Source organism: Conger conger, chromosome 5 (assembly GCF_963514075.1).
Source record: "Conger conger chromosome 5, fConCon1.1, whole genome shotgun sequence".
NCBI lineage: Eukaryota > Metazoa > Chordata > Actinopteri > Anguilliformes > Congridae > Conger > Conger conger.
This window is the reverse complement of record NC_083764.1, coordinates 5,998,300-6,020,932: the sequence shown is the minus strand read 5'-3', so window position 1 is coordinate 6,020,932 and position 22,633 is coordinate 5,998,300. Positions and strand designations below refer to the sequence as shown.

General features: G+C 41.7%; 3 protein-coding genes across 5 annotated transcripts in view; 2 read left to right on the top strand and 1 right to left on the bottom strand.

Annotated features, from left to right (window-relative positions):
* Positions 1-4,991, top strand: part of tulp4a (TUB like protein 4a) — a 42,019-nt gene extending 37,028 nt beyond the window's left edge. Inside the window, exon 15 of the mRNA XM_061242988.1 lies at positions 285-4,991. Coding sequence (XP_061098972.1) covers positions 285-401 — 117 coding nt within the window. The 3' untranslated portion in view covers positions 402-4,991. The remainder of the gene's footprint in view (positions 1-284) is intronic.
* A 379-nt stretch (positions 4,992-5,370) lies between these two features.
* tmem181 (transmembrane protein 181) lies at positions 5,371-19,867 on the top strand. Of its 3 annotated transcripts, none has more exons than XM_061243048.1 (17): positions 5,371-5,683; positions 8,516-8,619; positions 11,011-11,078; positions 11,406-11,496; positions 11,957-12,078; positions 13,333-13,452; positions 13,560-13,640; positions 13,869-13,968; positions 14,537-14,667; positions 15,138-15,229; positions 15,514-15,571; positions 15,854-15,956; positions 16,306-16,357; positions 17,168-17,250; positions 17,509-17,598; positions 18,066-18,132; positions 18,228-19,867. In XM_061243048.1, exons 1-17 carry the CDS (start codon positions 5,553-5,555, stop codon positions 18,310-18,312), a joined length of 1,578 nt encoding a protein of 525 aa, XP_061099032.1. In that variant the 5' UTR covers positions 5,371-5,552; the 3' UTR covers positions 18,313-19,867. The 3 variants fall into 3 exon arrangements, with proteins under 3 accessions (XP_061099032.1, XP_061099034.1, XP_061099033.1); XM_061243050.1 differs by lacking the exon at positions 5,371-5,683 and adding an exon at positions 6,747-6,811; XM_061243049.1 differs by lacking the exon at positions 5,371-5,683 and adding an exon at positions 7,300-7,424.
* On the bottom strand, positions 19,755-22,203 carry dynlt1b (dynein light chain Tctex-type 1b). The gene is made up of 5 exons (XM_061243051.1): positions 22,087-22,203; positions 21,464-21,505; positions 21,073-21,196; positions 20,903-20,980; positions 19,755-20,459 (listed from the first exon to the last, which is right to left on the bottom strand). Exons 1-5 carry the CDS (start codon positions 22,111-22,113, stop codon positions 20,389-20,391), a joined length of 342 nt encoding a protein of 113 aa, XP_061099035.1. The 5' UTR covers positions 22,114-22,203; the 3' UTR covers positions 19,755-20,388.
* Positions 22,204-22,633: the final 430 nt, after the last annotated feature.

Below are 22,633 nucleotides of genomic sequence, written 5' to 3'. Positions count from 1 at the left end.
AGAAACCAGTACTAGGAGGAGAGTTTGTCAATGCGACTGAGACGTTGCTACTGGAAGTATTACCTAGTATACGGGAGTCCCTTAAGCTTTTCTGTATTTTGACTTCACATGTGAGTGTAGGGAAATTCTACAACATGTGGTATTGCATTATAGAGCGTCAAGACAAAAGCAACACGGACGTGTGCAGATATGCAGAATGGTTGTCAAACTGTATTTTAATGAACGTACCTATTTTCACTTAACCCTCGCCTGTGGCCTTGTTCCACCCCCCCCCCCGTTTGCAGGTGATGCAGTTCGGCAGGATCGATGGCAACGCCTACATCCTGGACTTTCAGTACCCGTTCTCAGCCGTGCAGGCCTTCGCCGTGGCCCTGGCTAACGTCACCCAGCGGCTGAAGTGAGCGGCCGGCTCGGCACATCCTTCCCGCCGTACCGGCGGTGCGCGTGGAGGACCCCAGCAGTCCCCCTTTTTCCGTTAGTTGTGCATTGTGACGAGAGAAGAAGAAGAAGAAGAAGAAGAAGAAGAAGAAGAGGAGAGGGGAAAAAAAAAAAGCTGACTCAAGCGGAGCTGCAATGCCCAACGCTGCCATAAGAGGGTGCTGTTTTGCGAGGTGCGCAGAGGTCATAGAGGGTGACGGACAAAATGGTGGTCACCCTGTCGGGGACATGGGCTTAGCTTTCTGTGGTTGTTCTGCAAATATATGCTGCTCTAGCTTACAGAAGCTAGTGGAACCAGACTGTCCACTCTACAGACTGCCTTATATTATTTTATTGTTTCCTATTAATACTGTTACATTGGAGTTTTTTCAGTCCAGTTTTTAAACATAACAGTAATACTTGAAAGAAAAAAAAAAAAAAACTTATCTGGAAAATGAATCGCTCATTTGCAGACCGTGCGGCTATTGAGCACTGAAATCAATAGCTGTATGAATTTAATTGAAAGTGTGATTACCTTTTTTTTGGCTTTATTATAGATATTACACATTTCGAACTGAGAAAAAAAAAAAAAGAAGAAGATGATGTTATGCGTTTCAAAGTGTTTTTGGGGGGTCAGTCTTAAAGTTTTGATTTCTTAGTACATTAATTTAGTGCTTTACGCAAGTACTGATGATGGCTACAGAACAAACTTTGTGCTTTGCATTTTCAAGACTAAACGTGAACGTAGTCCGAGTGTTTTTATTCCGGAGTTGATGGGAGCCGTATTTGAAGTGGGGAGAAAGCTGAATGGCTGCCCTTGGACCTGTTGGCTAGACATGGGAGGACTACCCTGAAAGAATTCATCTGGATCAGTATTTCAATGTATCAGCGCTCCCTTTTTTAGTTTCTTTTTGTGTTTCTGAGATCTATTTATATGTATATATTATTTGGTCATTAATAATATTATTGTTATTATTATTACGATTATTATAATTATTATTGTCGTCGTTTATATTTATGTAGCATTAAGCAATCTTAGTACCTTGTTTACATGCATTGCAAGATGTTTATTTTGTTTGAGAGACAGGAGGATAAATTAAGAGCCCATCCGTTTAAAACAATGCACAGTTCAGAAGCGGGAGATGAGTACAATAACGGTGATGGTGGTAAAAATTGGCTGTCGAACGTGGGTTGTTACTGAAGAAAGGGCAGTTTCCCAGTCTGAAATGATCTTAATCTCCTGTCACTTCTGTGAAGTGACCATTTTGGGGTATCCAAGTCGAACCCTCCCCAGGTGACATCATGTAAGCAAGGTACCAGAGATATTTTTGTATTTTTCGCCCCCCCAATGCCATTTCATACTTTTTTAGTCATGTAAATATTTGTTACATATCATTCCATCATCGTAAAGTGCATCACGTGCATGGGGAAAACTGACAGCAGCTTTTGTACTCTATGGTGTGTGGTGTGGCGTGGCGTGTATGAGGGGTTGCTGGGGAATGTGGTGACATCACAGTAGTCGTTGTCGTGCAAGGTTGTGTGTTCCGGATTAAGTTGCCGTTAAAAAAAAAAACACCCCGCTATTCCGTCAACCATATAAATACTTCTTATGAAGGACGATCCATCCAGTCATCTTATAAGCTGTATATCTGTTAATTGGTGCCCACCAAATTGTAGGAAACCTGATTGATGGTGGCTGGTCGGTCCAGTGTCAGAAAAGAGGCCCGTTTTATTTATTTATTTTCCTCATTTTCTTTAACTTTTCTTTTTTTTAAACCGCTCTTGTACTGGACTTTTCTTAAGAACTTGTTCATATCTCGGTTTGAGGTCGGACCCTCATCCTGTAGGTCACATGACATGGGTGAGAAATGGCGGCCCATCGCAATCACTGATGCAGTGGTTTCCAAACTTCTCCTTGGGGCGGGGGCAAATCCAGGTGTTTCAATGTGTTCCACCTCAAGCACAGCTAATGCGATGGATCAAGGGCTTGATATGCTGTATCAGGTGTGCTTGAGGTGGAACACATGGAATACCTGGATCTTGCTGGGGGTCCATGAGGATATTGCCCGTTTCCCTCCGAAGTCACTGATCTCAGGTCAACTCCCGGCAACTCCAACTCCAACTCCCGGCTTCCGGGCACAGCCAGGGCACTGACCTCAGTTCAGTAGAGGAGTTTTTTTTTTTGCAGGGGGGGGGTGTTACAGTCTTGGGTGTCACTGAAATAGATGTGGAGGAATGAGAAAAAAAAACTAAAAAACATGAAGCCATTTTAATTTGTAATCCCAAAGTCGTGTGCCAAAGCGTAGAATTGTTGTCCCGGAACGTCAAATCTGTTTTTAAACTATGGATCTTTACCTGTACAATATTGAGCTCACAAACCTGTAAAGCAGTCATAAAGTCATGTGTAAAAGTGGAATATAGTGTCTCAATCATCAAGCGTCCTGACCATGGGCAGATTTATTTTATTGTACCGTCTCCATTTGGTTCCAAACATAAAAGTGGACCTGTATGTGTATGTATGTATGTGTGTGTGTGTGTGTGTCTGTGTGTGTGTGTCCCGGTTTATCTGGGAAGTTTTAATTCGACACAAGCAAAGTCTAGTTCAGAATTCTCCGGTTTCAGCGCGCCAGACAAGATGGCGGATTCAAAAAATGGTTTTGAGGAAGGGGGAAGCATTGGGAATTTGATGGGAGTTTGATGGGAATTGCGTGTGCTGCTTCTCTGTGGGAGCGTGTCATTGTCACTGCTGTTCGGAATAGCTCCTGGAATATTGGCGCGTCATCCTTTAAGATCAGCACGTGTGTACATGCCCACACATGGCGGCAAAAAGATTTGATTGGCTACAGAGTCCTACAGCAGACTAGATCATTGGACAGCACAGCAGTCAGCAACAGTTATTTGATTTGCTTGGTTTTTCTTTTTTTCTGTTTTTCTCTCTTTTTTTTTTTTTCCTCTTAAAAATGTCAGCAGACTTAAATTTTGCTTTCCACAAATATCTGTGCCCTCTAGTGAGTATATACACTACGGGCAAACGTACGGGATCCAGGTGCCGTTAGCCCTGAGACGAGAATGTAGAACGTGCACCGTTCTGGTCTGTGTTTTTTAAACATACTTTTCATTTCCACGGTTTGACGGTTTAGTTGTGCAATATTTTCTCCCCCATTTCTTTCCCGGGAGTTATAGCCCCATACGTTTACACAGGCATGGCTAAAAAACGTTACAAAACATCTCATGCTGGTTCTGCGAGTTTTTTTATTTTATTTGTACATGAACGACTTTTAAGCTGATCACTGTATATAATTTGTGGATTCGTTTGACAATTCTTTGCGTTGAGAAGATTTGTTATCAATGTATTGAGAGGGGTTGATGCCAGGGCGTTACACAAGACTGACTTGAGCTGCAGATGGAAAACAAGTTCATACTACGTGGTTGAGTGTAGTAGTTAGTGTAGTTGCACAGGATGTGTCTGTCGAGTAAAGTCTGTTAGTGTAAACTGTGAGGTCAACAGATTCCCTCAGTGTTATATCTATATATACAGTATATATGTATATATATATATATATATATATATATATATATATAGCCTTGTCAGCACGAATGCCAACCCCTGTCAGAGCTGATAATTTTTAAGGTCTTCGTTTATTTTAAACCGGGGAAATGACACATTTCATTTCTTAGTTGATGACATATTTATTTTCAAGTACACGTTAATGTTTTGAATTTGCCACTGAAAGCAACCAAAAGGATCGCCTATTTAATAATTCTGAATACTTTTTTTTTTTTCTATTAATTTGATGAAGTGATCTGTATTGGACAGTGTAGTGTATGGCATTTATTTGAGTAGAAATGTGCTTTATAGATGTAGGTTAAGAGAAAAATACTTGAAAAACCAAAATGAGAACATTTTTTGTCTGATTTGGTGACTGAATGTTAATAGTTTGTGGTAATAAGGCATGCCATTTAAATTATTTTGCAGTTGTATATGTTTCACATTATTTTAGAATAAAAATGTGATAGTTACAGATAAATAAGCATGGATTTGCTTCTGAGTTAAGTTAACATGCCACTGTGGCATATGCTGGAAAAGGTATATGCATTTGGTTGTAAATGCATCATTAACACTGAACATTGTGATTGAATTAGTCAGTGCGTTGGCGTTTTTAGTAATGCAGTCATTCGGATGAATGAGTGAAGTTTTCTTCGTGTCTTTTTGATATTTTACCCATAAGGCATTGGGTTGGATTGGGCCGCTGCTGGCAAGGGGGCGCTGTTGAGTAAAGTCGATATCAACGCTGACTTTCTGATACGCTTTATCTCAATTTATAAAATACTCTTTGAAAAAGAGAAACACTAAACTGTCTTTTTTTTTCCTTTCTTTCACCTTTTCATTCCCGATATGCAGACCTTACCTAAAATGGTACAATTATAACTATTGTAACTGGTATGTGCCAGGTTTCGTATTGTACTGTAATACGGACGTTTCTGTTTAATTTTGTTTCGTTTGTTTTCCTAGAAATGGATTTGTGTCAGTTGTCCAGCTGTTGCTTAATAAAATGTGCGGATTGAAAAGTTAATGCATTCTGTTTCTGTCTGGTGTCTGGGAAAATAATTGTGTTTTGTTTCAATGAATGTTATTATTGAAACTTTTAAATAAATTAATCCATGTTTCACTGCAAATATACTTCACTTAGTCAAGATACCGGGTGAAGCTTTGTTTTGGGCAAGATGATAAAGCATACTGGTACACAGGATAAGCGTACTGTGTTATCAGCCTGTAGTCTACATCAATGACTAACAATTATCCAAGTAATCCGATCAAGGATTTATAATCTTGCTTATGATTTTTAATGAAAATTAACCTGTCCAACCAAAGCGAACAGCACATCCTTCGGCGCTTTTTTTTACGGCTCTATCCGAGGTCCGTTATTGAATGACGTCATCCCCTGATGGCGCGCACGCACCCCTTTTGGGTTTGTGCTCGTATCCTTATCCTTTTTGGACTAGCACAAACAAAAAGCTTGGCCTGCAGTTTTATTTAACTAGACAACACAAAACACAATACCGGCGTGTTTTTTTTTCCAGCGGGCTGCGCATTATTTCCAATCGCCATTTTCAACGACCAGAGGGCGGACAGGATGGAGACGGACTACACGGGCTTCGAGAACCCGCTATACAGTGAACTGAAATATTTCTGCAAAAAGATACAGGAGGCTTACAAAGAACTCAAGGAAGACCTAACACCGTATAGAGACGATCGATTCTACAGGTACATTGTTTAATGTGCATGCAATTAGTGTATATACGAGACCCTTTGTTTCGAACGGTCCTGTGTGTTATGATGGTCGCTAATATATGGGAATGAACGAGGAGTGCTGAAATCGTCGTAAGATATACAGGTCAGATTTTTCAAATGAAGATGGTCATTGACCTCTCCAACAAGCTACACGTAGTCTCTTAATTTATAAAGGGTATAATGTACAGTGTAATAGTCCACGGTGAAAGAAAAGGGCAACATGGCGTAGGGAACTGACCTCCATTTGATTAGATTGGTGCAATTGTACATTGTGTGAAGCCTAATCTTTACACTCACGTAATATGTGAAGGTTATACAATAACCTTGATTTTGTTTATTAAATCTGGAGAAAAACAGATATCGGGTCAAAACCTGGAAAAAAATGTTTAGTCCCACCAGTCACGTCTCTGGGTAGGCTACTGAATCTGTACATGTAGGCTGCCGGCATCAGAATTAAACAGCTCATGTAATGCTCAGCCTGTGTACGGTATACGATTGATCTAGTTCGAGTCAAGCTAACACTGACACTGAGGTGCATTAAAGTGCAGGCTATATTATGTGAAAATGTGTCTGTGTTTTAAAATTCATACAGGTAAAACCAGCGCATGAGCCAATTCCATCCTGTACATAGCCTGCACTACACTTAAAATAGCACAAAAATAGCCGCCACACAGCTACCACATTTGTAATATTCTGGTTTGATTTGATTGCAGTCTGTAATAACAATATTTGGGGGTGCAAAGTGCTCTGCGGTACACCCCTTTATCATTGTAGGGCCTCAATTTGTACACCATCGTATACCACAAATATGTGAACCTGCCAAGAGAGGTATCATCGTATTCCCTTAGAGTATTATTCTGTCAACAGTGTCAGGCAGATATTTGGAATACAGTGCTTTTCTGCATTATAGGAAACCTCACTCAAAACAGAAACAACAACATGTCACTTGTATGTGCAATGGGTAAACGTGTTTGAACACCACAGCTACCAGTTGACATGCAAAATAAACTCTCTAAATATTTCATTTTCTTTTAGTTTTCGCAGATATAATATTCTAAAAAGAACAACACTGGGTTAACTTGAATTGTCTTTATCGTTAAGGTAAGATACAATCCTCTTCTGTGTTATTAAATATTCTATACATTCACATGACACGCATTTAGGAAAAATGCGAGCAACTCGGTGTACCTACTTTCGGCTTTGCGTTGCTCCTATATTTCCTAAAACATTGACCTACATTTCCAGTCGTCGCATCGTCAGAGATATGCGGATGTAAATTGCCATTATCGAGATGAATATCTTCAGGTAGCCAGCTGGCTATCATATTGGATTTACGGGGCAAAACAAACTGGACATGACACACGTCTAGAAAAATGCACGTTTCTTTTTGGCATCATTAGAGGAGAAACTAGAAGTGCTTTTAGAAATGTGTGTGGCTAGCGATGAAAGGTTGAACTAAAACGTATTTTAATAACTTTACTTTGTGATATATTTCGTAGTGGGCAACCGGAACTTATTATACGACTGGGAGGAACTCGGTGTACATACTCTCGGTTTCCGTTGCTCCTCTAAAAAAAAAAACTGACCTATATTTGCAGACGTCGCATCGGTCGGTATGCGGATGTAAATTCGCATTAGCGAGGGCGATATCTTCGGGTAGCCAGCTGGCTATCATATTGGATTTACGGGGCAAAACCAACTTGAAAATGGATCGGTAAGCCAATATGTAATAGACGAACTGTCTCAAAGAGAATAACTGCGTGACTTAGTAGCTGACCGTTGAGCAGAGTTAGCAACTAGCTAGCGCAGCTGTTAGCAAACTAGTAGCAGGTGATCTGGACGTGTCTTGCCAGCTGTGCACAACTACACGAGGCTTTCGGACCTTTACATACTCAGGGTTAACTAGCTAGGTCATTTTTCAAAGATGATATTCTATTGTTGCAAACTAGTTGGTTAGCAAGCTAACATCAGATGGACATTTGTTTTCTCGCTATCTGTCGTTAATACTTCGAACTAGCTGGTTTCTTCTCCTGGACAGAATCCAACAACTGAGTGTTTGGGCTGACATTAATTAGACTACAAGAGCTTGGCATGCAACTGACCTAATTTAGTTCATGCAAATGTTTACAACTTTCTATGCAGGGGAATACATCGTAAACAATTGGTGTGTCAAAGTTGGGTGGGCCCGTTTTAAAACAGTGCTGTATCGCAGGTTTAAAAAAATAAAATAATATATATATATATCCCACTTAACTTAGATAACCAGATAGCAGTTAGCTATGTTTGATTAGTTGCCTACCTCGGTTAACTTACCACGGCCTACCTCCCACTTCGGCGTCAGCCACTTTGCCAGGCTGACGTTGTCTTCTGTGTCATTTGATATGTATTGTGTAGGTACTGTGCGCCCAGCGATATGGCAGGAGCAGGGGTACATGGAGAGAGGATCGAGTGATTCTGCTTTATTTGACAGGAGACCGCACACACGGCCTTCTTGGCCGATTGGTGTGACAAGGAGGTGGCCGTGCCACCCATCCCGAAAATAATTTCAAGGGAGAATCGGATATATAACTCGGAGTGTACGCAACCGCCGCGTGACACTTGTTAACTTGTATCAACAGGAAGTTGGTTTAGCGAATTAGACCGATGTCTAGATGAGTTCTGTTTACTAACGCATCTCATGCAACAACAACAAATTCTGAGACCCACACGTCAAATTTTGGACCTGGCGTGTACATTTCCATGGAAGATCGTGTGCTGTGCCCTTGAACGACGTTAAATCTTGTCCTCTTCTCTCTGTGTTCGTAGGCTGGCTCCCATGCGCCTCTACACGCTCTCCAAACGGCATTTCGTCTTGGTGTTTGTAGTTTTCTTAATCTGCTTCGGGCTCACGGTCTTCATCGGAATAGCAGGTAGGTGCTGCGCTAGTTTCCCAGGAATTACCTTGGGGCTGGAGTCGGTGGCTAAATTGTTTATTTTGTTTTTGTTACAGGCACCAAATTTAGATGCCATGTCATAGGCGACCTCATTTTGAGGCATGGCTGAATTAATAGTGCATGTTAATTATCACTAGAATTGCTGTCTTGCTTACTGAGAATAATTAATTTCCAAAGCACTCATTTAGCCCTATGTGTTGTTGTAGCATGATAACACTATGTTTCTGCATTGCAAGGCTGCTCTAACCTGCCTTTTGGGAGGGGGGGGAATCCCAATATCAAGAGTGCTTATGTGACTGTAAAATGGATCTCTACATGCTAACACGCAAATCCTGTGAAATGCTGCTATGAATTGGTGTGTGATCGTTAAAAGGAACTACTCTGGCTTTTGGCTGACCACACAGTATAACGTTGAACAGGACCCTAAATCATTCCGCATCTCTTCACTGATGAGTTCCAAAGCGGGAGGCTGGGGGGAGTGGGGCAGGGAGGGGTTTGGAGAAGTGTTGTGGTTCGTAGACAGCAGCACTCATGCTGTCTCATGTCCTGAGGTCCCCCCCCCCCCCCCCCCCCCCCCCCCCCAACAAAGCTTTAATTTGTAAGCATAATCCCGTCCCTAACAGACCGTGACCGCATCAGTCCTGAGATCTGATCTGCCACCATAAAGACCGGATCCTGAAACTGCTGTCCTCCCGTTACAAAAGAAATACAGTTTGTTTCGGGCGGTCTGTGCCATGACCACTTCAACCCTTTTGAGGCGTGAGGTCACAAATGTGTGATTAGGATTTTCTTAACTGAACACTCCAGCGCTGATGTAACGATCACTACTGGAGCACTGGAGTTTTAGAACACCGACTACCAAAAAGCATTCTGCGTTCCGAAAAGCCGACTCTTCAAAGGGTTAAGAAGAAGTCAGGGAGGCACAGAGATTTTGCGGTGGGGCTGTAACTAAATCTGCTCACAGCAGCCTGTTTAATCAAAGTCTGGTGACAGATAGGGGCTTGGGCAGAACAGCCAACCCAAAAAGGGGGTGCAGACCTGTGTTTACTGTTCCTGCTGTGAATATAACCTCTTCCTCAGACAACACATGTAATGTCGATTGTGAGTCACGAGGTGGATGGGATGTTGATCGATCGTTATGTACCTGTAATGTGTATAATGTGTCTGTGACACACACACAACGATGCGTGTTCCTTATCGGTGGTGGGATTTGAAGGAAACGATAAGCAGCGTTGCATGGTGGGAGTTTGTCTGTCAGGTGACCCGTGTTTGAGACAGCCATGTTTGGCCCCCCTCCCCCCTCCAGCCTTTATCTTGGGCTGCTGCTCTTTGGTCCAGCCGTACTCCCAGTCTGAGATTAAAAACCTTCACATGAGCTTCAGAACGTTTACGGGAAGCGTCAGTTTTAAAAACGTTAGTTTAAAAGTAATTGGAACACATACTTCCAGTTTGTGAGAAGACTTTCGGCCCTAGCAATGCCATGTGGCACTCCAGCATAAATACCGTAAAATCCTAAGGGTGCCATATTGCACTCTCTCGACCTTGTACCTTTCCAACCAATCAACATGGCTGCCATACTGTTGTTTTGGGCCCCTGTTATAAAACCCAACTAAATTTTCTCAACCAAAGCCCAAAACCCCTTGACATTTAGGTGGAGCCACTTCGTATTGGGCTTTGGACTGAAACTAAAGAGAACTAAAGACATTTTCCAAAAATAGATACAATAAAATATTCGTGTTGTAGATTAAGATAGGAGCCATACATTCTTGCTTGTCTGTGAAAACCCAACGCAAAAAGGAAATGCGATTCTCTGATGCTGTTCACAGATCAGCAGAAAGAAATGTGGATAAGACTGATAGTAGCTAGTCATCTCACATTGCTAGTAGAAAATACCTGGGTATTCTTCTGTTCCTGTGGAGCTCAACCAATCAAGTATGTAGAGTATTTTGGTCACAACCAATCAGAAAATGCTGATGGTTATCATTGGGTATGTTTGGCCATACTCCATGGTTCACTGCTGGGGTTAGCTAGGTAGCCCCCAACTCTGTTTCTGACCTGGCAGCTCTTGCCTTCCCTTTATGTTTTTAGATTCTGTTTTATGTGTACATTGTACATTGACTGTTTATTTTTTGTCCATGTGGCTGTGAAGTCTTATTTGTATTTGTTTTTTATTTTTTTATTTTAAGGTCCTACTGGGTGGTTTTGCTAGCCCTGTGTTTGTGCAGGTACATGTAGCTGGGTGACAGTTGGCACACAGTTGGCTGTTGAATGGATGGTGAATGGAACGCCCTGAGGACATTTAGGTGTGGTGAATAAAGCAGCTTTTCTTTGGAGCCTTTATTCTTGTTTATCTTTTTTCCCCCCCAGGTCCTAAAATACTCTATGAGTCAACATACAGTGGTACCACGCTGCTGGCTGGGAACGCCACTGTGAAGGTGGGTTTAGACCGCCATTTTAAATATTCCTTTTATGTGAGCTGTCCAGCTGTTTGGAACTGTCAACTTTGTCAGTTCTGTTTGAAAATATCTGTGGTTTGACAGCCAGTCCTTATTCCACCATTTAATTACCGTTTTGTGAGATGGTTACAGTGTCAGGTAACTGTCAATTGTGTCAGTTCTGTTTGAAAATATCAGTGACCTGAGCAATGTCAATCCATGAACTAAAATGGCAAGAATAAGTGTAACTTATCAGCAGTTGATACCGGTAAAGATAATACTTGCGTGAAAGGTAGAAAAGTCAGTTTGTGTATTTTGTTTCTTTAGTCCGGACCGTTCAACTTAAAATCTCCACCGCTGACCACCTACCACCAACAGGTGTGGCTCACCTGTGAGATCCAGCCGGATCAGACCAATGGTGAGAGCCCTTACCTTCCTCAGTGTGCTGCTGGCTAATGATGGCAGAGTGTAGCTTCATTTGCCCCAAAAGAGGTGGGGTTATCAAGGGTCATCAAGTGACTCGCTCGTGTGAACCAGTCCTGTTTTGCTGTGGAGAGAAAAGTATTTTATTGGTTGGTAGCAGTCGGTGATTGACAGTAGATGGAAGCCCCCCCCCCCCCCCCCCCTACCCAAGCCAGGGATCATCAAATGTGGCCCTCAAATCCAAATCCAGCCCTGGTTTTCTTTTCTCCCAGATAATTAACTGACTTGTTATTGCTAGTGATTGTACAGAGTCCTCACTCCTGACTCTGATGTGATGATCTCTGCCCCCTTCTTCTGAAGTCTCACTCTACATAACCAAGCTTTATTGAGAAATAAAATGTACAAAATGTTAAAAAAAAATTAAAATGTAAAAAAAACTACCTGTGGCCAATCAGGGGTGGAGTTCAACCAGCAGTTTGAGATCAACGTGGGCCTGAAGGGGGTGATGCAGGACACCAGCGTGATGCAAATCAACAACAACGTGCACCAGAAATCCCGCACCCTGCACTGCGCACAGGTGGGGGTCTGCGCGTCTGGAACACGCCTTGTATAAATATAAGCTGTTATTTTTTTTTGGTCATTTCTTATCAAAATGATAAGATTATGTGACTTATAATTTATTTGGTTTGAAGCCGCTAGATGTTCGAGTGCTGTACGCGCATTTGACAGCACCCGTTTTAGACCGGGCCATTACCCATGACCCTCCTCTTCGAATGTGTTCAAAAAGACAGGAAGTAGGAGCTGTTTTTGCATTCTCGCGGCTGGTGAAGTGTGCCCACGAATTGCAGGAAATGTATCTAAATTCAGCTAATGGAGTGACATGGTGGTTGGTCACACTTTCCAGGGTTTTATATGCAATTTGCACAAGAGGGCATTGAAGGAACACGGTGAAAGTGTTCAATATTTCGGTTCTTTAGTTTTGGGAGAGGTACGCGTTTTAAATGTATCGTCACATTTTCAACCGGTTGAGGAAGTTCTCTTCGTATGCGTCACACGAGGATAACGACTCCACTTATCCCTTCCCTATAACTTATGACCCATAGTTTCCACCGCTGGCCTCTAGGCAAGACGGTGCAAATATTGAACTAATATTTGGTTCGCTTAAATTAGAGTGCCTTTTAAGTAGTATTAGACTATTTCTGGTTATATTATAGTTTGCTTTCATAAGGTGACATTATCGATAACGTTAGCTAACTAGTTTTCTTTCATAAGGACATTATAGTTGTGCTTTTATCTTAACTTGGCTAGCTAGCTAACAAGAATTATTTTGCGTAAGTCAGCGTCCTTACCGTGGCTATCTATAGAGGATATACTAAGTTAGCTAGCTTGTGAAAATCTCCCAAGATGAGCACGCACAATGTGTGGGAAGTCGGGGCACGGTCTTTCAATCACATTTCTCATTACCAGTTTGGGTGAACGTTTATAGTGGGACATTTAAATAAGTTTAAAAACAATTTTAATAAAAATTACGTTTTAAAATACATTTAAATGATTGAATAATAAATAAAAAAAAGTTATGGACATTGGTTTTATTGTTGCCTAAAGACAACTGGCAACCACCAATTCAACCACCATGTTGCTCCTTTAATCAATTGAAAAATGGGCATAATCCTATGTGCGGTATTTCTGAATTTTGTCAAACGTCTCAACTGAAAATCTGTTGACCCCTAACCCTGTAACCCATGCGTGTGCATGGGTGAAAGTACTCTTCCTGTAAAAGGCTGCATGCGTTTGTTGACGGTCTGTGTGGTTATCTCTGTGACCTGCCCAGAAATGCGATGAGATCATCGTGGTGCACCTGGGTTATCTGAACTACACGCAGTATCAGATCAACGTCAGCTTCAAAGGTCTGGAGAACCTCACCTTCAACATCAAGGAGGTCAACTTCACAGTGAGCACAAACACGGGCGGGACTGTTTCGCAGGTGTAAATATTTGGCCGTTATAGGTGGTCTGTTGACTGGATTCTGACAGTTTTTTACGTCTCTCCTGCTCTCAGTGGAAGCTGTACAACCCCTCCTTCTCGCAGGTGGAGATCTGGTTTCGGTTTGTCTTCGTGGTTTTAACCTTCATGGTGACGGTGAGTGTGCCAGCCAGCCGCGCTTCTTACAATTTCATGCTTCAAAGTTTTCTGTGAAACTGAATCACTACTTACACACACACACACACACTCTTAATCTCTTTTGTGTGTGTGTGTGTGTGTGTGTGTGTGTGTGTGTGTGTGCGCGCGCGCGTACACGCATTTATTCATGTGTGTTTGTTCACACGTGCATTTGTTCACGTGTGTGTGTGTGTGTGTGTATTCCAGTGCATGTTTGCTCACTCCCTGCGCAAGTTCTCCATGAGGGACTGGGGCATTGAGCAGAAGTGGATGTCCATCCTATTACCACTGCTCCTGCTCTATAACGGTGAGTCCAACCCCAGCAGAACAACCTCCCCCCACTATCTTCATTAAAGAGCTTAACCCGTCCCTCACCCCTGACCTGCCTAAGCCTGCCATGTTTCCAAAGACAACCTACTCCCCCCATCTCAAATTGAACTGCATACACCTGCTGCCTATGCTAAAACCACCTAGCTCCACACATAAAACACATACATAAAACAGCCTTGCCCCACCCTCACCTCCTTCAAACTCTTAACCCCGCCTACTGGGGACAAATCCAGCTGCATTGTTGGATTCTATCTGTGCCTAGCCTTCTCTAATAAGACTGTGGTAAAGGATGCAGGGGCTGGCGTGTTATTGGGGAAAACATAACTGAAATCTAGTGGTATGGCCATTGGTGAAAGTGCAGCTTGTCATATAAACAATAAAGCATATTATTATTGATTTCATATTAAGAAAAATCACCATAAACAGCCTTTGTTTTCCTAACCTAGCTCTACAGACATCTTTAATCCTCAGTATTGCAGGCCAGTCAGGATCTCAAAAGGACTGAGAATTTTATGAAAGTTTGCCTCTTCCTCTTCCTGCCTCAGATCCCTTCTTCCCGCTGTCGTTCCTGGTGAACAGCTGGTTCCCGGGAATGCTGGACGCCCTTTTCCAGGCAGTGTTCCTGTGCTCCCTGCTGCTGTTCTGGCTCTGCGTCTACCACGGGATTAGGGTTCAGGTGAGTTTGGGCTAACGTGTCTGTGTGTAACTGTTTCTGTGTGTAACTGCATGCGCTCTGTGCTGATGAAGACCAGGGAATGGATCTCATACTAAAATGCCACATAAAGGTTAGGGCTTTAAAAACATAGAGGAAGAAGTCATAGTATCATATCAGAGTTCAAAATAATCTGTTACTAGGGAGGATGTCACTTCTGCTATTATTACTACTACTGCTGCGCCTACTACTACTACTACTACTACTATTACAAGTACACCTCCTATACTGCTACTACTGACTACCACTCCTAGTCCTGCTACTACTACTGCTACTTGTACTACTGCTCATACTGTTACTGCTGCTGCTGCTACTACTACTGCTACTTCTACTGCTGCTAATACGGCTGCTGCTGCTGCTACTACTACTACTACTGCCGATAATAATAAGTTTTGATTGCGCTGACACTGCACCCAATGATGTTTCTACGTCAGGGAGAGAGAAAGTGCCTGACGTTCTACCTGCCCAAGCTGGTTATCGTTGGGCTTCTGTGGCTGTCGGCCGTGACCCTGGGGATCTGGCAGACGTGAGTAAAGAACAGCCTGCTCGTTATGAAGCCCTGCCCGACAGGGAGAGACCAGGAGATGGAGTAATGGGGGGGAAGTCTTTAAGGGTGGGTCGGGACGGGGGTGAGGAGAGACTTTAGACCTTTAGACCCCCTGGGTTTTGCTTAAACGTTTTTTTGACCTTGTGTGTACGGGTCATATTATGAAGGTGTCCTCCCTGGGTAAAACCTATAAAAAAAAGTAAAAGGCCTGTTCTGCTAAGATGACTTTTAATTCGATTATTTATTTATTTTTTTTCCTCCAGAGTGAACGAGCTTCATGATCCTACATACCGGTACCAAGTAGATATTCACAATTTTCAGGTACAGTTACCTTTTGCAGTTATACAGTCAATAATTGTGTGTTAAAGGGAAGTCACATTAGTTGGCAAACCAAAAGTAAAGGGCAGAGTGGAGCTGATTGCTGATGGTTTCCCCACATTGTGTGGTGAATTTATCTGTTTTAATTTAAATTCTCGAAAACATGCGTCTGCTAAATGCCTTCAATGTAATGTAAAATTGTAGTGACACAATATTCATGTCTACATGTATACATATGGCCTTCTAACTGTAAAAGAGACTGATTTTTATTCCTCTTATCTTTAGGGAATGAAGACGTTCTTTCTGGTGGTGGCTTGCATTTACGTCCTGTATTTAATATTCCTGATTGTCCGAGCGTGCTCTGAGCTGAAGAACATGCCTTACTCAGGTACAGTGTCCCGCTGTTATACCCCCTACCTGGGGGGGGGGGGGGGGGGGTGTCACAAAGCAGGAGTACGAAGCCCTTAAACCTGAAGCCCTTCTAAAACTGCAACGTGCACTGAAGGGCAGGCGACTGTCCAGCTAACTCGGTAATCCTGCTTCATGACAATACCCCCTGGACTGCTCAATGCAGACTGTGTTTATTCATGTACAGTTGTATGTGACTGGCACACTTTTCTAGTCACTTTAATGGGAACGCACGCACACACACACACACGCACGCACACACACGCACGAATATAGAAGCAAAGGTACGGCGTTTTTATGGTTGTCTGTTTTTTTTTTTTTGTTGCCAGATCTACGACTAAAGTTCCTGACAGCTCTGACCTTTGTGGTACTGATAATCAGGTGAGTTGCGTAATGAACGCCGCTTTCCTCGGTTTGGTTAAAGCAGTTCGGAGCGCACGCTCTCTGACAAAAATAATCTGTGAGAGTTTCACAATTTATTGGCTTGTTGAGTCATGGTTATTTCCCCCATGCGGGCGACATTGGCTCAGGCGGTAAGAGAAGTCATCTGGCAGTGGGAGGGTTGCTACACTATAAAGTGACATTGGTGTCTAGGACGTACAGCCTTTTAGAGTAATCTGTTGGGAGATGTGGAGGTGTCAGTTACCCAGGTCTCTGGCCCAGAGGAGGGCGAGGGCATTTCTGCATTTCTGGTTTTCAACTTGTGGCCTGCATTATTGAATTATCTGACCGTTTAGCTGAATTTCTTTATAAGTGCATGAATTGACAGCCTCTTCTGTTCCTACATTAAATGTTCTAACCTACATGGGAACCGGGGTAGGTGGAAACGGCCAGTTAGCTCAGAGTAATTGGTGGAAACAAAAACCTGCACCCACCGTGAGCAAATTGTCACCTGGATTAAGCATTTGAGTGCCTTTAACATGCCAACATTCCAGCTAGGGTATTGAATTTGGTCCCTTCACATATCATTACATTATAGGCATTTACCAGACGCTCTTATCCAGAGACATATAACAAAGTGCATACCCATAACCAGGGACAAGTGCGCTGAAAGACCCTGGAGGGAAGTACAGTTTTAAGTGCTAAGAATACAACAAAGATAAGGACTCGTAGATTATTCTGACAATGACAAATCTACCTTTAGCCCCATTGTTAAACGTGCTTCACTAAAACCGCTTTGTTCTCTCCCAGTATGGCGATACTTTACCTGAGGTTTGGAGCCAAGGTCCTGCAAGACAACTTTGTGGCAGAGCTGTCCACGCACTACCAGAATTATATCCTTTTGGGCTGAATCGTGCGTTTGTGTGTCTGTGAGTTTGGGTGCTTCATTCGTGGGCACAACGTTGGGTGCTAACGACTCTTGCAAGAGAAACTATTATTATATTGTTTGAAGGGAAATGCATTTTTTTTTTAAATCTATGAATATTTAATAATCGTCAAACTATATTTGTGCATGTGAACGTACTGAAATAACTGGCTTGCTCATGCAAACATTTGGAGAAGTTAAGATGTATTCCTTAATGCAGCAATACCAGCCGAATTTCTCTCCTTCTATGGCCTACTCAACTTCTACCTCTACACTCTCGCTTTTGTGTACTCGCCTTCAAAAAATGCCCTCTATGGTGAGTGAAGCTGAATTGGTCTTAAACATATGCAGTTTATACAACCACCTACACATATTTAAACGTGGTGTTCATAGCTGGTTCTTTTTTCGAACTTGTTCCAAGTCATACAATTTTACTTATTTTGACTTATAAAATCTGTGTGCGATTTTGCGCAAGGACACTGTAATCCGTTCACTGACGTCTCAATTACATAAAATAGTTTTTAAAATGACACCTATCATCTTATGGCTCTCAGAACAGAAAGTGCACTTTAAATCATATTTTTATGACTTGAAAATACGTTGTAAAAAATACGTTAGTTATTTTAAAACGAAGAACCACCAACTGTCATCTATCAGGGATTTGGAGAATTCACTGAGCAAAGATTTACACCTGCGCCCCCTAGTGGTGGATGTGGGAAGTATAACTGATCATATATGCAGTGGATACCCATAATTCACAACAACCTAATGTTCTTGTTTTAGACTCACAATTGAAGGACAATCCTGCTTTTTCAATGCTGAACGACTCGGACGATGAAGTCATATACGGGTAAATTTCGCTTTAATCGTTTGCACTACGAGTGCTTACTTTATCTGACTTTACTTCTATGTCTGTAAAATTACGTTTTTGATCTTGTATCACAGGAGTGACTACGAAGAGATGCCTCTACAAAATGGCCGTGCCATCAAAGCGACAGCCAAGTACCAGGATGAAAGTGACAGCGATTGATCCGCCACTCAATTAACATGCCTTCGTTGTAATATAGGTGGGGCCACGAACTTAGAGAACCACGGTATGTAAATAGTGTCTTGTTTAAATTAAATGCAAATGATATATATTTTTAAACTGGGAAAAAAAACTTTAATTGCCACTGAATGTAATTTAATTTCAATAAGAGTAGTGTTATGCAGGCATGTATTTAATTATGCTGGCGATACAGTTGCTACTAAAGGGAATGGCAAATTGGATACCGATAAAACGCCACCATTATATCCAATAACTTTTTTTTTTTTTTTTTAATGTTTTTCCCCATTTTGGTATGATGAATAAGAGGTGACACTGGTTGTAAAAAGTAGAGATCACTTTGTGTACATACTGTATTGCATATAGAAAACTAGAGCTTTGATTTTAAATAGGTTTTTTTTCTTTTGTGGAAAATGTGATTCTGCCATTCCGTCATCTTCTCCGTCGGCACCGACAGCACTGGGTGCTTGTCGAGTTGTGTCGCGGAGGAGAGAACCTTAAACTTGGTCGTTGTGATTGTTTACGTGCCAATGTAACTTACTTTGCCTGAAATCATTCCTGTTTGCCGAGCAGCTTTAAAATTGCACTCCTTATTTTCGTTTCGCGATTTAACTTATTGAAGCTAGAGAAAGGGTCGTTTTTAAAACTGAAGTCGTGATGCAACACTGTACATTCCTGCTGCAACAGATAGACGTTGTTAATTTTAATATCATACAAGAATGTAAAATCCCAAAGGAACTCTCACCTCGGTGGAACTGTACAGTTGTTAGTGAAATGTTTCCTTTGCCTAGTTTTGTCTTGATTTCATTATTACCTACACATTGTTTTGCCAAAGTTTATACATCAATATTAAAATGGTATTCAAACGTTGCTTCCAATTTTAAGAGCATTGAAATGGTATTTGCGGGCCTGTTGGCTAACTTGGTGTCGTAATTTAAATGTTCACCAAGCAGATATTGAGTATGCAGTTTTCCCTTTTGCACATTTACAGTAAATAGGAATCCCCAACAACACCACAATCACTAGATAATCTTTTTTTTTGGACTAGCATTTTTTATGAACTGTATTTGGGCCCCTTTATATCTTGGTTTAAAAGATTTACACATCGCATGTGAATGTGCTTTGAAAGGACCAGAATCTGGAACTTTAGCACAATCCGCGCTTTTATTCTTGTGGCTTGCACGGTCATATTGTGGCAACATGAAGGTAAACTTAACGTTCACCTTTCCAACAATGTTATGTTGGACACGGGAAAAGTGTTGTGCCTTGCTGATGTTACATAGGAATTATGTATATGGGTTTGTTTTTTTCCAGCGCTAAATTATAACCGCAATGATGTACAGTTTCAGCTGATCACGAAACGCAGGGAACCGGGTACAGGGAATCTCTGGACATATCGCGAATGTGAATGTAATGACGTTGGTGTGTTTCGTGTAAACTGTAACGTTTATTCCAAGAGACGCAGGAGGCTCATGTCATGTCTAGCGAGGGAATTACTGTTGTCACCACAGACTAATAAAACCTCTCCTACAACACAGAATGGTTTCAAAATGTCACTTTAAAAAACATTTTTAAAAGCTGAATTTGCGGATTTACACAATTACGCTATGCACAAATGGACACGTGGGATTCAAACTAAGTGTTGAAATTAGTCACGGTGGTGAATACACACACACACAACACCAAAAAAAAAAGTGTGGAAAATGTGTAATAATTTATCCAAAACGTAACAAAACAAACCTGTGCACACAAGAAGCACGCTGCTTGAAAAGTAATCGCACAGAACAGTTATTTCCCCTTCAGAGCAGTGGAAAACACTTTGGTAATAACACAAACCGACAGCAGCTGAGAACAAGAACATGAACGTGAATGTAATCGGTGAGTAAGGAAGAAAATTCGAGAGAAAAGGAATTCACTGGCGCACTAAGGACGTGTTTCACAAAATAGGAATGCACTGTAGTTTGAGTGTGACAGAACTGTCACTGTATTAAAGAAAATGTGTTCACTGAATAACTACGAATGAAAGAAGCCAGTTGTCGGTACAGCAGGGTAGGGCCGTGTTCAGATAGCCAGCCCAAAGACACTGACGATGCAATACATGGACTTATTCTCCCATCTGACAGTGCAGCTTCCTGCAAGAGAGAAAACGACTGTTACAACATTCCACCTACCCAACTTTGAATAACTTTGAATGCAATCCAGCAAGCATTCTCCTTGCACTGTGTGCGTAAGAATACATGGCTGTACATGCATCCGAGAATATAAAATACTATGAGCATGTGTAATGAGAACAGGCCAGTCAGCATTTAGGCCTGTAACTCGTCTGCCACTATGACACTAAGCCAACCCGAGACTCTTCAGCCACGAGACCTGGCCAGCTATGTGTCACAAGTGTTTGGTTGGTCCAGAAAGCATGTATTAGGACATTCTAATGGTCATTCCCTTCCTCTGTGTTTTGGGTATGTGGCCTCTTCCATGAGATTTTCCAGGTGGTCTTCATTTAACAAGCTTTTCACAGAACTTTTGACCATCTAGCTTGCTGTCTCGTACATGTAGAGGCGTGTTTTAATCGTACCGTCAGTAGTGTTGTCCCAGAAGCACGAACTGGCCGTCTGTAGCCCCGCCCCATTCTTTTGCATTATGATGCACGTCACTGATCAAAGAGAGGAAAACAACGGTTAAAACGGTTTTAAATCACTCGATCCCTCTCGGGCTTTCCGTTCCTCGGTCTCCCTGTACGCTTACCTATGTATTTGAAGGGCTTTCCTAGCTTGGTCAGCTGGCTTAGACACTGCTCTACTACATTAGTTGTCCACTGATTGACTCTGTTGTGTTGATAGGCATTTCCGCCGATGGCTCCTTCTACAGACTAGAAAACAAATGCACAAAAAGGAGAAGTTACAAAATAACATGCATTCAAAAATGCATTCAATAAAATTAGCAATGACTAGTATTGTAATGGACGAGGATATTGTATCAAATCGTTTACTGTGCAATTCGTTGGACAAACATCCAATAATAAACACATTAGTGAGTGAATTTTGTGTGTGGTAACTAATATAAAACAATAATAATATTTTTCTACAGTCTATGATAATTACCAGTAGGTTCCGTAAAAACAACAGTATCGCTTTACCTCCTTGATGATGGAGGTCACTTCGTCTACAACAAAGGCAGTCTGTTAAAACAAACATAAAAAGTTCACAAAACAAAATAACATTAAGTCACAGTGCCAGCCCCGAACCACACTCATTCTTGCTAGCTAACGGTATCCCTTCTTGCACCATGTAGTATCCTGTCTGTAACCTTGCAACTAAAAGTACTTGTCGCTGCAATTTAGCTGGCTACATGCCAACAATGTCGATCTAAACAGCGAACAAAAAAATCTAGTTAGCTTCCTATCTCTGTCAAATAAAACGCCAGCCATTTGAAATGATAACATTATCAAGCCGAATAACTGGAGTTGGCAAGTATGGTAATGTTATATATTCGCAAAATAAACAAAGGAAAGTAATGGGCAAGACCAGAACATGCAAGAATTAAGAAACTGCTATAGCTAGCTAGGCTAACGGTAATCTATCTAACAATACTAGCTAGCTAGCTAGCTAACACAGTAGCTAGTTAACGTCGTGTGACAAAACGGAAGCAAATTATGAAATATTATACAGACGCTATGCCCAGCAAGTTGTTTTATACGTTATATGAACAATAGCTAAACCATGCATCTAGCAGACAAAGGTATGTTAGCTTATCGGCTACCTCCTCCCCGGTATTGAAGTCATCCATGATGCTGTCGGCTTCCCACAGTAGTTATCCTTTGTTCACAGAGCATGCGCAGTTCTGTAAACGGAATTTGGGAATTTCTTGGGACAAGAAAGGGGTTGCGGTGTGGTCGGAGGTACGCTTGCAAGTAAGCTATCATTATGTATTTTATATCAAAGCCAGTTCCATTACCCTTATATCCTGGAGTAATGCTCCGTGCGATTGGTTTGCACTTAATGTTCAATTGAACGATTGCCAGAGTGGCTCATTTGTTCAATATGAATATGAAAAACCCAGAATCATGAATGTGTTTGTGTCAGACATTGAAGCTCCCAAATTAACAATAATCCTGCGCAACCTATTATTATTTAGCAAAGTTTTTTTCGATGGAAACTTGCTCATTTGTACTGCAAATTCTGCAAGAAGACAAGGGAAAAAACTACTTCAGGGCCTTTCAGAGTTCAAGCCAAGTTTGCCAATATGATACAGATAATGAACCTTTCCATCAAACATCTTGAGAACCACTTGAAATACGAAGCAATAA